Source organism: Ranitomeya variabilis, chromosome 1, assembly GCF_051348905.1.
Source record: "Ranitomeya variabilis isolate aRanVar5 chromosome 1, aRanVar5.hap1, whole genome shotgun sequence".
Classification (NCBI taxonomy): domain Eukaryota; kingdom Metazoa; phylum Chordata; class Amphibia; order Anura; family Dendrobatidae; genus Ranitomeya; species Ranitomeya variabilis.
Genome location: NC_135232.1, coordinates 114,608,795 through 114,624,988, shown reverse-complemented (window position 1 = coordinate 114,624,988; position 16,194 = coordinate 114,608,795). Strand labels below are relative to the sequence as shown.

General features: G+C 44.1%; 1 protein-coding gene across 3 annotated transcripts in view; it reads left to right on the top strand.

The window, feature by feature from the left end:
* Nucleotides 1-14,851, top strand: part of TNPO1 (transportin 1) — an 81,912-nt gene extending 67,061 nt beyond the window's left edge. The window contains exons 19-24 of one of the 3 annotated variants that reach the window (XM_077287874.1): nucleotides 1,579-1,674; nucleotides 9,632-9,707; nucleotides 10,536-10,635; nucleotides 12,941-13,015; nucleotides 13,437-13,580; nucleotides 14,047-14,851. In XM_077287874.1, coding sequence (XP_077143989.1) covers nucleotides 1,579-1,674; nucleotides 9,632-9,707; nucleotides 10,536-10,635; nucleotides 12,941-13,015; nucleotides 13,437-13,544 — 455 coding nt within the window. In that variant the 3' untranslated portion in view covers nucleotides 13,545-13,580; nucleotides 14,047-14,851. Of the gene's footprint in view, nucleotides 1-1,578; nucleotides 1,721-9,631; nucleotides 9,708-10,535; nucleotides 10,636-12,940; nucleotides 13,016-13,436; nucleotides 13,581-14,046 lie in introns of all 3 variants that reach the window. The other 2 variants (XR_013221589.1, XM_077287883.1) reach the window with 2 other exon arrangements.
* The last annotated feature ends 1,343 nt before the right edge of the window (nucleotides 14,852-16,194 follow it).

Here is a 16,194-nt window from a genome sequence, read left to right as displayed (position 1 = left end):
ACTCCAGCAGTTTTGTTTTATCATCACTAGAGTGGCGCTTTAAATATCATCTTAGTGGTGTCTTCTCCTGGACCTGTCCTCTGCCTTTGACACTGTGGACCACAACCTATTATAGACCCTCTCATCTCTTGGCATCACTGACTTGGCCCTATCTTGGATCACATCATACCTAACAGACCGGACATTCAGTGTCTCCCACTCACACACCACCTCCTCACCTCGCCCCCTAACTGTCGGAGTCCCACAAGGTTCAGTCCTAGGGCCCCTGCTCTTCTCCATTTACACCTTTTGGCCTTGGGCAGCTCCTAGAATCTCACGGCTTGCAGTATCACCTCTATGCTGATGACACACAGATCTACCTCTCTGGACCAGATATCACCACCCTACTAACCAAAATCCCACAATGTCTGTCCCCTATTTCATCCTTCTTCTCTGCTAGATTTCTAATACTTAACATGGACAAAACTGAATTCATAATCTTTCCCCCATCTCAATCGACTCCCCCAAAGAACCTATCCATTACAGTAAACGGCTGCCCACTCTCCCCAGTCCCACAAGCTCGCTGCCTCGGGGTAATCCTTGACTCTGATCTCTCCTTCAAACCACATATCCAAGCCCTTTCCACCTCCTGCCGACTTCAACTCAAAAACATCTCCTGGATCCTTACATTCCTCAACCTAGAATCTGCAAAAACCTTAGTCCATGCCCTCATCATCTCCCGTCTTGACTACTGCAATCTCCTGCTCTGTGGCCTCCCCTCTAACACTCTTGCTCCCCTCCAATGTATCCTAAACTCTGCTGCCCGACTAATTCACCTGTCCCCCCGCTATTCCCCAGCCTCTCCCCTTTGTTTATCCCTACACTGGCTCCCCATTACCTAGAGACTCCCGTTCAAAACCCTAACCATGGCATACAAAGCTGTCCACAACCTGTCTGCTCCATACATCTGTGACCTCGTCTCCCGGTACTTACCTACACGCAACCTCCGATCCTCACAAGATCTCCTTCTCAAGTCCCCTCTTATCTCCTCTTCCCACAATCGCATACAAGATTTCTCCCGCACATCCCCCCTACTCGGGACCTCTCTACCCCAACATATCACGCTGGCCTACCATCGAAACCTTCAAAAAGAACCTGAAGACCTAACTCTTCTGACAAGCCTACAATCTGCAGTAACCACCGATCGACCAAACCACTGCATGACCAGCTCTACCCTCACCTACTGTATCCCTCACCCATCCCTTGTAGATTGTGAGCCCTCGCGGGCAGGGTCCTCTCTCCTCCTGGACCAGTTGTGACTTCTATTGATTATGATTACTGTACTTGTTTTTATTATGTATGCCCCTTCTCACATGTAAAGTGCCATGGAACAAATGGCGCTATAACAATAAATAATAATAATAATAATTTGGAACCTTCATTAGTTGATTAAAGTATATGGAAGAATCGATTGTCTTTTTAGTTCATTGCACGTTCTACTAGACTAGTTCCCATCGTAATAGTAACCTGCTTACATGACGTGTATTATTGTGCTGTGGTGTCCATGGAGTATAAAGTCTGTCCTTTGTTTTGTTTTAGGAGCTGAAATGCAGCCTTATATTCCACTGGTGTTGCATCAACTTGTAGAAATCATTAACCGGCCCAACACACCAAAGACTCTCTTAGAAAATACAGGTACCACTTGCCGGGTGTTTGCAGGCAGACACTGGACGGAGCTGATGTAATTTGTTTGCCATCAGATTTGTAGCCTTGACTACTCACTCATTTTATTATTTTAGCATCTTTTACCCCTTTTTTTTTATTAATATAATGTGTTGGGTGTTTTTTTGTTTGTTTTTGTTTCTTGCTCAAAACATGGTTGTCTACAACATACCACCAGCAAACTGTGATAAGGCACATTAATAAAGTACACCTCCAGATATAGAGATCCGAACGATTGTAGTGATTGGCGAGTTTGCGCTCAGTAGCTGCCACGGCTCGGCCACCGGTGCTGCCCTCTTCTTGGTTTTGTCTTCAGCTCTGTGCACTGACAATCACAATGTTATACAATGCTGGAAACAGATCTATTAGGCCGGGCCGTGCCAGTAGTGAGCACAAAGTCACTAATGAAAAGCCTAGATCAGATCATAGGGTTTTTTGTGTGTGTGTAATTTGGAGGCCCATTTTGAAAATCCTAATTCTGTTTTGGAAGCCTAAACTGGTATAATTCCACTCTTGAGTATGTCTTATAACCTGAATATGAAATATAGTTGAGCTATTTATCCTAGTACTGAGAAGAAATATTATAGGGTTCATATATTGTTAATGTATTGTTAGTTTCTTTAGTTTTTGTATTTTCTTTTGTATATGTTGAATGTGATGTACTTTTTGGCTATAAATTCATTGTGGGACATAGTGTACAGAAAATGTAGCATATTTTTTGCATTCATGTATGATGTATATAAATAGCTAAGGTGTGCGATAGGCCGCACCATATAAACACCCTCAGGGCTAACAAATACAAAAGCAGCTATGGAGGATATCCCACTAAATAAAACATAACCTTTAATATAAACAAGTTAAAATACTGGATCCCAACAAAAACACAAACATAGACCAAAGAAAACGTGCTCATGTGAACCAGTGTAAGGAGGACTTACCCTAAGCTGCAGACACAGCTAGCCTTACTGGTCTCTTTGGGTGCCTAGCCACTGCGGGACCCACACTACACGGACTTATACGGACTCTGTTCTTGCAACTGTGCCTATTGGCACTTAGGCATTCTGGAAAAACTCCCCTGATGATACTCCTATAGTGGAGTTGAAACGTGTTGGGAGAAGAGATACACTTTGGGTTTACAGGTTGGATGGTGGGTGTCCATAGTAGGGCTCACTTGGGGTCTGTCCTTGTCAGGACAGGAGCTCTACAAGGGTGCTACAGGGAAGATAGAGGATACATCCCCACCCTATGCCCGTGACTTTGGGACCACCACTCTCAAATCTTTGAGGTTGAGAGGCAACTTACCATTACGTCCGTCCAGATTGGTAAGACCGATCCAATTTTTTATCTTGAGCACTGGTTCACATGAGCACGTGTTCTTTGGTCTATGTTTTGTGTTTTTGTTGGGATCCAGTATTTTAACTTGTTTATATTAAAGGTTATGTTTTATTTAGTGGGATATCCTCCATAGCTACTTTTGTTCATGTATGATGTACAATTACCTTCTTACGGCAGTTCTAAACTAATGGAGTTTAGATTAGAAAGGAGTTAAAATCAAGGTGAACATATATTGCCTGTGGTAGAGATTCGTCCCTCCCATAGATTTTCTGGCATTGCAGTTTAGACCCATTCAATTGAACGGAACCTGACTCCATGTTTTATCATATAACCTACAGCTACCACCTTTCAGCCCGGTGTTATAGCATTCTGGAATTATATAACTCTCCAAGCCGCTCTGCAAAACAAAAAAAAAAAAAAAACTTTATTCACCTACAGGGCGGTGCGGTCCGGTCCGATGGGTGTCACTGGTCTAGGTCTTTCTCCTCCTCCTCTCTTCTTCTGGCGCTCTTTGGCCTTTTTCCCCGCTCAAGCGCAGAACAGTACTTTGCTCTGCACTCAGAAGGAAAGAGAAGTCCGCCTGCGCAGGAGTGCGATGGGGGACACCGTGGATGATATAGGACGCGTCATCCGCCCGAAGCAGAGGAGGAGCACTGCAATCGCAAGAAGAGAGGAGGCAACAGACCAACATCATCGATGCCCGACAGACCAACATCATCGATGCCCATCGGACCAGACCACCACGTAGGGGAGTATAATAAATGGTCTTTTTGTTTTGCAGGGTGGCTTCGTGTCTTAGGTACAGCATTCTAGAATGCTGGAACACAGGGCTGAATGGTGGTAGCCGTAGGTATATGGGAAAAACCAGGTGACTGCTTACTTTTTTATAGGGTAACATCATTTTAGTTTGCATTTCATAAATCATTAGTATACATGAAAAAAGTACCGTAGCTTTTGAAATCTTTCTCAAACTGGACTGAGCTTTCTCTCAATTCAGAGGTAAAATCTGTATTCAGTGAACACACGAAATCCAGTTGAGATGAGATGGCAGTTGGTGCTTTTAAAATTCCATGGAGATGGGAGCAGGAGGCAACAGACATTTTGCCGAAATAAGTTGGTTCTCCATAGAAATTTCAAAGCACCAAGTGTCCTCTCCTATATCAGTAATGGGAAAAATCTGCATTCTGTGATCTCTGAATCATTTTATCAGTGAATGAGTGAAAGATCAATTCAGGAGGAGAAAGGAACCATCTCTGGTAAGATGCATTACCAAGGCTGTGTTTTGTTTTTTATTTTTTTATTTTTTCATACACTGTGTGCTGCCAAATTAAAAATTTTTAGGAACCATCGGTGAGGTTGTTCTGACAGGTTGTAATTCCTTTATTGACCTCCTCTCAGCTGACTTATGACCACACACCACATGAAGGAAAAGCTGAGCTCTCATGTGAGCGCAAGTCGGCTGCTGGAAATTTTATACACGGTCAGAACCAGCAAACTGATGGACTGTCATTGACTCATTCTGCAGCCAACAATAGGCTGCAAAACACAGAGGCTGCAGAAGGCAAATGGTGCAAAATTTTTATTTATGCCCAATTGCAAAAATTTGTTTAGTCCAAAATACATGCATTTAAAAATGAAAATAATAATAATTTGGCCTCAAGGCTGTCAAGTCTTTTAAAGGGAACCTGTCAGCAGGATTGTTCACAGTAACCTACACACAGTGTCAGGTCAGCACCGTTATACTGATTAATGTGATACCTTGGTTGATGAAATCCGTCTTGTGGTTGTTTTTTAATATTTATTTTCAGTTTTGTATTAATGATATGCTTGTACCCCCGGGGTGGCTTGTGGGGGGGTCTTCATGTGGGGGTCGTCAGACTGCTGATAGGTCACTGACCTGCCCCCTAGATTACATAATGAATACCTGTACATACTGAAGAAAACAAAAAACCTTCTGCAGGCAGGCGCCAGCCGTGGCACCTGTACTGCAGCATATTTGCTTGTGTAGTGTCCCGATAACTGTGCCTGATGTTCGGATAGTACAAAAAAAACCCAAAAAATTAAAATGGCTGCTACTGCGCAGGCGTGGCTGGTGCCATCGCTGTTTATAGAGGTGATCCAATTGCTGCTATTGCGCATGCGGCACCATCTTGCTGGAGAAGAACAAAAAAATGTCCTTTTCCAAGATGGCGCCACCTGTGCAATAGCAGCTATTGGATCACTTCTATATACACCGATAACTGCTACTGCGCAGGCGCCATTTAAATTTATTTTTTTTGTACTATCTGAATGACATCTAGCCCAGATACTAGGACACTAAACATGCGATTATGCTGCAGTGCAGGTGCCACAGCCGTCACCTGCCTGCAGAAGGGTTTTTCCTCAGTATATACAGGTATTCATTATGTAAACTAGGAGGCTGGTCAGTGAGGGGTCAGTGACTGTCAGCAGTCTGCATTATGTATACCTAATCACAGCACCACATGACGACCCCCACAGGCCGCCCCGGGGCACGAGCATATCACTAACACAAAACTGAAAATAAAGATTAAACAACCACAGGATGGATTTCATCAACTAAGGTATCATAGTATTCAGTATGACGGCACCAACCTGACAGTGAGAAGAATTATAGGCCACCATACACATTAACGGGGTTATCCGGGATCATAGACCTCCTTACATCTCAGAATTGTTGGTCAGTTTTCAGATGAGCTGCTCCCCGAGGAGTCGGTCGGAGATGGCTGTTGGCCACATGAGCGTTCATGGCCGGTGGGATTGAGTCGCCCCCATGCATTGTAGATAATTTGCAGCAGCTTGTAGGTTCTGATGACTTACCACTCATGTACAGGAGTAGATTTAGCAGGGCCGTGCTCTTGCCCTCATGGAGCAGAAGGTTATACCGTGCATTCTCCAAATATATTTGAACTGCCGCCACTAGGAACGTGTTCAATTAAGAACTGAGCAAGATCCCGAATTCTTCTTTTTCACGCTGCGGGTCCCACAATGAGCTTTTATACAGGAAGCACATCCCTTGCTTTATATGCATGCTGACATTAGACTGTTCACAAATGCCTGTTCAATGGGAATGTTGCATAGTTTGTCACCTGGACGTAGGTTTTGTTTTATTCTGCTTCTATACAAATCTGCTGACTTCTAGTATCTGTTTAGTTTGCTTACAGACTTTTTTATACAATATTTCCGACATCTTCCTCCTCCATTTCTCTTGTCTCTCGCATTAACCATCTGTCTCTGTATGAGAGAACACATCTAAAACACAAAGTGCCCTCTTATGTCCCCTCGTATCTTGCCGGTAAAGGTGCTCGGTACTCGTCTATTGTCTTCAAGATTCACGCCAACAAATGGTCAGACAATATCTCACTTTCAATAAAACTCTTAACTCGTTCATCCTTCCTAGGTAGTAGATGCCCATGTCCAGGGCAAATATAATTATACTATATATATTATGTCACGGAGACAGTCAGTTTTTTTTGTGTGTGTGTTTGTAGGGGAGTTGTATACTTAAGGGGTTGACCGCTACTGGTACAGCCCCTTCTTAAGCGAAGTGTTGGGCCCAGATAAAATAATAAAGCCTGTACTCTCCTCCCGTGCCATTCCCACGGTGTCTGCACTCGTTTTCCCTTGGGCTGTATTGCAGTGTTGTGACGCTGGCGTCATTGTCTCCACCTTCGGACAAACTGTACATGAAGAGGAAGCTTTCCCCCGTCTTCCTCTTCATGTTCAGTTTGTCTGAAGGTGGAGACAATGATGCCAGAGGTGATTGTGCGCCGGTCTCACTTGTAATTCCACCGCATCACGGGACTGCGAGTGTCGACACCGCTGTCCCTTCCCTCCACTCAGATGTATTTTGTTGGCAAATGAACCTTAGGCTACGTTTACATTAGCGTGACGCATGCGTCCTTTTTTTTGCATGATTTTGGACGCAAAAAAAATGCAACTTGCTGCGTCCTCTGCGCCCTGACGCGTGCGCCCAAAAAGACGCATGTGTCACAAAACGCAACACAACGCATGTCCATGCGTCCCCATGTTAAATATAGGGGCGCATGACGCATGCGGCGACGCTGCGGCGCACAACGCTAATGTGAACGTAGCCTTACTGCGAAGCTTGGATGAGTAACTTCAATAGACAGCAAGAAATGTGATCTGATCGGACCACTATCACTGATTCAACTGCTATTCTCAATAGTTTTTCTCAGCATGGCACATGTAAACAAACTGTCTTGGGGCCTGGGCACACTTTGCAGATTTGTTTGTTTTTTCCACGCAGATTTGTCACAAAACACGAAGGGATTCCTGTTGCCAGCAAAGTGAATGAGAATCCTGAAGTCTCATGCACACGGTTATTTGAGACATGCAGATTTGGTGCTGATTTATATCTTTTGGCGTTTTTGCTGCAGATTTCACTCATACTGATGAGTAGTGAAAAATCAGCACAGAAAAACGCACCTATATTAATGTTTTTCTTGCCAAGATACGCAGAAATTTCTGCACAACGTACTAAACGTATAGTCCAGGTGTTTACCATGACATCCCTTGGCAGGAGCATGTGCACAAAGCCTATATCAAGGCAGGTGCAGTCCTTGAAGGCCTATTTAAATGGCTAGTTTTGTCTTAAGAGCCAATCAATTGTTCAGTATGATAGTTCCCATACAGGCTGATATATGAAATCAGTCATTTAGAATCACAGGAAAAGGTCTTCACTTTGTGTTGTGGATTGTCTCCAGCTTCACAGCCTTCATTATGGAAGTGTGCATGAGGCCTAAGGATGTGTTTACACGTCACATTTTAAAGTTTTTCATGCGGCTTCTGTCTGAAAACCTGTGAAGTCTGCCTTCTAATATTAAAGGGAACCTGTCACCTGTTTTGGCCGCTGTAAGATGCGGCCACCACCTTTTCAGGGCTTATCTACAGCATTCTATAATGCTGGTGATAAGCCCCTGGACTGACCTGCAAGTGAAGAAAAAAGTTTTTATACTCGCCCTGGGGGGGCAGTTTAGTCCTTTGGGTGTTGTGGGTCTGGTGCCTCCCATCTCCTAGCGATGCCGCCCTCCTGCTTCATCGCTTCTTGGCATCGGGGCTCCGGCGCAGGCTTACTTATCGACCCTGTGGAGGGCGGAGTAAAGTACTGCAGTGCGCAGGGAAAGGTCCGGGAGACCTAGCACCTGCGCACTGCAGTACTTTACTCTGCCCTTAACAGGGCCGATAAGTACGCCTGCGCCGGAGCCCCGATGCCGGGGAGCGATGAAGAAGCAGGAGGGTGGCTTCGCAAGTAGCTGGGAGGCACCGGACCTGCGACACTCATCAGATTGGACCGCCGCTTCCCCCCCCCCCGGTGAGTATAATAAAACTAGTTTTTCTTCACTTGCAGGTCAGACCAGGGGCTTATCACCAGCATTATAGAATACTGTAGATAAGCCCTGAAAGGCGGTGGCCGCATCTTACAGCGGCCAAAACAGGTGACAGGTTCCCTTTAACCTTTTCTAGTGCTGTTCAGCCTGAGATTGAGATCCACGTTGCAGACAGTGACTGTCCCTTAGTGATTCCTCTCAGGTACTCCATGTGCATGGTCCCAATTACTGGGTCACATCTGTAGGCAGATCCCCTGAACACTTACCTGTATTTCCAATGGCCTGCCTCATATTTCCACTGCGGATATTCTTGCCAATTGCCATCAGATTTGTCTCCCTAATCTCCATGTGAACATACCCTTAGTGTTTATCGCCCGGTCTCCTGGATTCTGCCTTACTGTACATATAGTTCTGTCGTTCCCTGTGCCTAAGGCTAGGTTCACACTGGGCGTTTTTGCTTTTTTTTTTTTTTTTCTGCAGCAAAGAAGCTTTAACAAAAATGCAGATTTTGGTGCATTTTTTTTTCTTCTAACATTCAATTCAATAGGTGAAAAACACCCTGTCCAAAAAAACATGCAAAGCACAAAATGCTGATGACAAAGTGTGTGCATGAGATTTCTGAAATCTCACGGGCTTTGCTGGTACTGTGAAAAGCAGCTGACAATTGGCTATATATATATAAAAAAAAAAAAAGGCAGCAAAAACGCCCAGTGTGAACTTAAGGTTTGTGGTCACAATAAGGCGAAGTACCTGGTTTTGGATTCCACCAAAATTGCCCAATATTGTCTACCCTGACATTGATCGTTAGTGAAATAAATATTTTATTTTATTATCCAAATTTTGCATTTTAACAAGCAAAATAAAATAAAATAAATACCGTACTTGTTTCCAAGAAATCCGAGCTGTCTGAACAGAGACTGAAGGCCTTGCGTTTTAGGTGTTCTCTCGTTTTTCTTTCCTTTTTCTCCCTGCCCTCCTTTCTCCGCCCCTCCACTCCTCTCCAGCCCTAATCCCCTTCTGACGGTTATGCCATATGTCACTCCCTCTGCGGAGGCGGTGCTCATAAACGACACTAGTGATATCTTATGTTAATTATCATACACAGATTCTGTTTTCTGTTTCTGAGTTATTTGTTGTTTTTTTTCTTTATTTTTTCTCCTCCCCCCTCATTTGCTCATGTCTTGGTTGGCGTTTGGTGGTGTATAACCGTGATTGCGTTGCCTTAGCAATAACAATTGGTCGTCTTGGTTACGTTTGTCCTCAAGAGGTGGCCCCCATGCTACAGCAGTTTATAAGACCCTGGTGTGTATTCTTCAATCTTTTTTTACATTCATTTCTCCATGTTTTCTTTACAGTTCACATTTTTAGACTTTTATTTTGTATTTGTTTTTTTTTTTTGTTTTGTTTTTTTTTTGTCAGTTATTACACAGTCCTTAGTCATTGTCAGACATGTGACTAATCTTGTCTTATATTTTGCCACTTATTTTTTATTTATTTAATTTCTTCCAAGCATTGTCATATACAAGTCTTATCATTTCTGTTGTGGCTAACGACTAATTGATGCATGGGAGCATGGGATAAGATTGTCACATGCTTGTTGTGTTTAAAGCTTGTTTCTTAAGTTTACCCATTGCCATTGCAGCTAGGAGGTGGCCATTTCTGATCTCCTATACCTACCAGTGACTACACTGAGACCTTGCGCCTCACTAAGCCACTAATGCCTAGATATCCATGGCCGTATCTACACACGGCGGCCTCCACTGTGTGAGCAGTAGGTAAACGGAAAAGGGCATCAATTCTGGTTTTCAGACATGCTGCATGCACATATCACACGCCAACGTGTTACATCCTACCCTAGACTGGTAACACTGGCACTAATGGATCAGCAATTGTCACACTGTATGTGGTAGCTTCCCAAAGGCTGCTTTTATACATTTTATTTAGTTTTATTTTTTATTTCCAAGACTTGGCTAGTTTTCCAGTTTCTCCAGTAACGTTGGATGTCCTGTTGGTAGGGTAGAGTCACTCCAGATGGTATACAGTGTAGCACTGAGTAACTTTCGGTGATCTCTGATGTTCAATGAGCTCTTGAGCCTCCGAGGAATAAATAAGGTGTGCTGTTATTTGTAGGTGCACTTCATTACGAAATATTCGAGACAATGAGGAGAAAGATTCTGCTTTCCGTGGCATTTGTACGATGATCACTGTAAATCCCGGAGGTGTAGTTCAGGTAAGGGTTTTCCAATCTTTTGGACATAGGAGTCCCGGAGCCGCTCACTTCTCCATTGGAGTCGAGTATTGTCGATGGGTCAGAGATTGGGAGATCGGCTCAGCATGATCCAGTTCTTCCTCCCCCCATGTTAAGCAAAACTGTGCACAGGAGCATGAAGTGGGGCCACACAACCGCACACTCCTCAGTAAAGTAAAGATTCAGCACTCAATTCCCCATCAAAACCGTTCTAGTTATTCAGAAGAACCTGCACATTATTAAAAATGGTGCAAAAACCTGTTTCACTCAACTAAACGCTGTTACTCAGGTGTGGCCTTATGTTTTCCCAGTCTGATGGCGATATCTGCACTGGAGATCATTAAAGGGAACCTGTCACCCTCAAAATCGAAGGTGATCTAAGCCCACCAGCATCAGGGGCTTATCTACAGCATTCTGGAATGCTGTAGATAAGCCCCCGATGTAACCTGAAAGATGAGAAAGAGGTTAGATTATACTCACCCAGGGGCGGTTCCGCTGCGTTCCGGTCCGATGGGCGTCGCTGTCCGGGGCCTCCCATCTTCATAGGATGATGTCCTCTTCTTGTCTTCACGCTGGGGTTCTGGCGCAGGCGTACTTTGTCTGTCCTGTTGAGGGCAGAGCAAAGTACTGCATTGCGCAGGCACTAGGAAAGGTCAGAGAGGCCCAGCGCCTGCGCACTGCAGTACTTTGCTCTGCCCTCAACAGGACAGACAAAGTACGCCTGCCCCGGAGCCACAGCCTGAAGACAAGAAGAGGACGTCATCGTAAGAAGATGGGAGGCCCTGGTTCAGGACCGCCCCTGGGTGAGTATAATATAACCTCTTTTTCTCATCTTTCAGGATACATCGGGGGCTTATCTACAGCATTCCAGAATGCTGTAGATAAGACCCTGATGCTGGTGGGCTTAGCTCACCTTCGATTTTGGGGGTGACAGGTTCCCTTTAACCTTTTATAGCACTTTAAGTCTAATAAACCAGACCCAGCCTGCTGGTGGTACTCCTCTATGCAAGTATGTAATGTCATTGCCATTGATGGACTCCACTGTGGAAGTGAGCAGGCACTGGTCAAGCTGCTTGGTGATTTCAGTCCTTGAATATCAAGCGTTAAATCATGGAGTTTGCACATACCATATTTTCCGGCGTATAAGACGACTTTTTAACCCCTGAAAAACTTCTTAAAAGTCGGGGGTCGTCTCATACGCCGGGTATCGCCTTGTACGCCGGGTGTATATGGTGGGTGGGTGGCGGGGGGGGGGAGTGGTCCTGATGACGACGAGGAGGCGTCTCACAGGAAAGTGAGTATCCCCCATTACCTCATCATAGCGCTGCAGCGTGGGGTCTCTGTGCTGGGAGCGGCGGCTGCTGTGCTGTGGGGCGGCGGCTCCTCTTCTGCAGTGTGGGGCCTCTGGTGCTGTGGGGCGGCGGCGTATCTTCATGCAGTCGGGGCTCCTCCGGCATCTCCTTAAAGCTCGGAGGCCCCGCGGCGCTGGCAGCTCCATCGGTACAATGCGGTGGCCTCTGGGAAAATGGCCACTGCTCAGATTCAGATCTCGTCTCCCGAGATCTCGGGACGAGATCTGAATCTGAGCAGCGGCCATTTTCCCGGAGGCCACCGCATTGTACCGATGGAGCTGCCAGCGCCGCGGGGCCTCCGAGCTTTAAGGAGATGCCGGAGGAGCCCCGACTGCATGAAGATACGCCGCCGCCCCACAGCACCAGAGGCCCCACACTGCAGAAGAGGAGCCGCCGCCCCACAGCACAGCAGCCGCCGCTCCCAGCACAGAGACCCCACGCTGCAGCGCTACGATGAGGTAATGGGGGATACTCACTTTCCTGTGAGACACCCCCTCGTCGTCATCAGGATCACTCCCCCCCCCCCCCCCCCAAAAGGCACATATTCACCGGCCCTATAAGACGACATAGGGTGTATAAGAAGACACCCGACTTTTAAGAGGATTTTATATTTTAACTGGTAAAGTTGGGGGGTCGTCTTATACGCCCAGTCGTCTTATACGCCGGAAAATACGGTAAGTGTACAGTAGCTAAAAAGCGGTGAAATTTCCCAGGGGACCATTCTAAATTGTCACCATGTGTTATTTTTCCCTGCTGCAGAGGAAATATATTACCTCCTGGCAAAATTGTCTGGGGACCTCATTCTGAATTGATGGTTACTCCTGGGTTAGGCAGCCTACATGTCCTCTCCGCTTGCTTTCCTTTACTGCATGAGTAATGTATCACTGTTGCTTAGTTGTAAGTGGTGTTTTCATTGAATACTTTTTCATTTTCAGGATTTTATTTTTTTCTGTGATGCTGTTGCATCTTGGATTAATCCAAAGGAAGACCTCCGGGACATGTTTTGTAAGGTAGAGTGATTTGTGTTTTTTTGTGTGTGATTTGCTTATATTGAGATAAACTACATACCATTATTTAATCTCATTGACTGGTCAGCACAGATGTTCAGGGTGATGGAAAGGCTATAGACAAAGTGCCACCCTGAATGCTCTTTGGCCCATGTGTGCGGGCAGCAGAAGGGGCAGACATAAATAAAATAAACGTATACATCTGTAACAATGTCACATAGCCCTCAGATGTAATTTTTTTAAATAATTTTATGATTGTGATGGCCTACTTGGCACTACAGAACAACTCCTTTAAAGGCAAATGTTACTTTGCTACCTCCAGGAAGAGTTAAGTGACTGAGTTTAATTAGCTGTGACTGCAGAATTGCCTGTTAACATGTTGTAGGATCCAACTGACCTCCATCATTGCTTGCCTTCTTTGCAGATCCTTCATGGATTTAAAAACCAAGTAGGGGAAGAAAATTGGAGACGCTTTTCGGACCAGTTTCCGCCTCCCCTTAAAGAACGTCTTGCGGCTTACTATGGAGTCTAACCTAGATGTGCTCTAGCTGCAGTCTCAACATTAGGGGTAAGTAGCGGTGGAAACCTTTCATTCTCGGCTTGCACTGGGTTACTCCTGGCTGTAAGCGGTGTTTCGGCTGTGCACTACTCTCGTTGTCGCTTCTTAGGATGCTAGAGTTTTTCACAAATGATGTACTTAAACAAGTAGAAAATCTGCAAGCCGATGTTTGTAGGAACATTCGTTCCTGATTATTCACCTGTATAAGGATTGTGATTAGCTGCTGAGCGAGCGACGTTAACATTTGAGTGATCTGATGGCTTTTTTGGCAGCACCTCATTTGGTGCTGCCTATAACATGTTTCCTGACTGATCAAACTTTTCAGTGATCCTCCTCATTTGCTAGTCGACCTGTGTAAACGGGGCAGTAAATACGTGGCGAGTGACATGTACTTGATCTGCGTTTTAAGATCTGTTGACAGGTCTAAATGCACCATAAGAATTAACGTAACCTTGTGTTTCTTTATCTCCCCTAGGTCCTTCAGTCTGGGAGACAGCGGGGGAGCCTCTGCACCCAGGGAAAAGCTACCCTATTGTAGGGGGGAAGGGCAAACCAGTAGGGAACACAGTTCAATCCCAAAGCCTACTGGGAGGGGCGGGAGGGAGGTGTTGCCGTCACTGTATTAAGTCGATGTCGGGAAACGTTTAAACGTCTGGAGCCTATGTGGGTGGAAACATGTCTCCTTAACAAATCTGCACTGGATGTGAAGAAGCAAATTCTAGTCGCCAAGCAGCACATTCTGGTATACGGGGAATCGTGCTCCTAACGAGTACCTTAAAATTGGACTCTAGAGGGGGTGGAAGAAGAGGAATATAATTTTTGCACACTTCAGAGGAAATCTTCAGAATGGGGTTATAGCAGTAAATTGCGTATATTTTAAAGCAAAGGGTTGCCTAACTATCCCACTAATCGGGAGTTCTGTGTTTGCATGTTAATGAAGACCTAACTAGATGAAGTTGGCGAAGTTAAACACCGCTTGCTACGTGTGTGAAGTGCAGGTAATGGCAGTCGCACTTCAGATGCCTGTGACATCAAAAAATTAAGATCTGCATAAAATTGACATCCACCAAAATGCCAAATTTAGTATTTTTTTTTTCTCTAGGATTATTTATTTTTTTTCTTTCAGGAGTTGGTGAGTAACTAGTAAAAAGGAAACTCCTTATTTTTAGTTTACGATAAATCTTTAATATAAGTATATATTTTTTTAAGAGTCACTCCTTTGCTGAATGTTAATTTGCAGGGTTTTTTGGCAGCAAAAAAAAAAACAAAAACAAATAAAACCAAGGCATTCTGTACCGATTTTTGAGATCGCAAAGTGCTTTGCACCTTAGTGCAGTGTCATAAGGAATTTCTTTGTTTAGGAGTCTGCAGTTCAGGATTTGTTATAGTGGTTAAAATAATAACATTTAGTGAGTTAAGTAGCATGCTTATATCACACATTAAGATAGGCCAACACCTACCATATGCGCCAGGACTTTTTTTTTTTTTTTTTTTTTTTAAATACACATTAAATATGCATTGTCGGTTTAATTTTTTTTTTTTAGGTTTCTTAGTTACAATATAAAGATATCTACATTTTAAGTGCTGCGGCGTACGGTTAGCCCTTAACCTGTCAATTGGGCCTGCCACACTGTATTGCAAGCCTGTCTGACGGAAAGAGGTCTAGAAGAAAAAATTAATAAAGATAGTGATGTCTCCAGCATCTAACAATTTTGACAAACCAAGATGTAATTGTATCACAATGTGGAGACTGATCTACATGTGGAAAACCTTGTTGCCTCCGTGCTGTCAGTGTGGTGTGCTTTTTGCATGGATAAATACTAGTGATTACTACAAGTTCTGTGGAGTAAGATCAGTCCAAGAGGGATGCATATGTGTTAGGTGGGGCATTTTTGAATACTAGACATCGAGGTAATTGGTATATTCCACTAGTGATTTTTCACTTCAATGTATTACCCCCTTCTTTTTTTTTTTTTTTTTTTTTATGCATGATCATATATCATTGAGTTCATAGAAGCAAGGTATCTGCTCTCTATTGGCGCATGTTGGTGGCCCTTTGTACCCTAAGCAGATACATTGGGGTGCAAATTAAATAGCATCAGAATGAAAGATGGGTTCTGTTTCCCCTTTAATTTCCCCCCCGCATTTCATTTTGTTCAGCTTTTTTTGTTGCTTTTCTTCACTTGTATTCCTGTGAATAAACCCTTTATTAATTTAACCTTTTATTTTTCTTTCCATGTGTATTTTCTTATGTACTGTGAATGTGAACATTTTAACTGGCACTCCTTAATGAAGGTGTCCATGTAAAAGTGCAAGTCTTTATTAATTCAGATTGCCTCAGTGGTATCCCATGATGATAAAGAAATCGCCTTTTTTTTTTTTTTCTTCTCTAAACTCTGCGGGTCAGAGTTAAGTCTACACGCTCCATTTTCTTAGAGCAGATTCTAGAAGCTTGCAAGCAATGTTAAGCCATAACCATTTTTTACGATATTTGTTCAATTCGTTTTGCGAGTGAAACATTTGTAATCAATTTTGTAAAACAAACAAAAAGTCCCTAATTTGCATGGTTTTATTGCTTGCACTAAAATGTACATGGTAACAGGAGACACAAGGACTGAAAGCA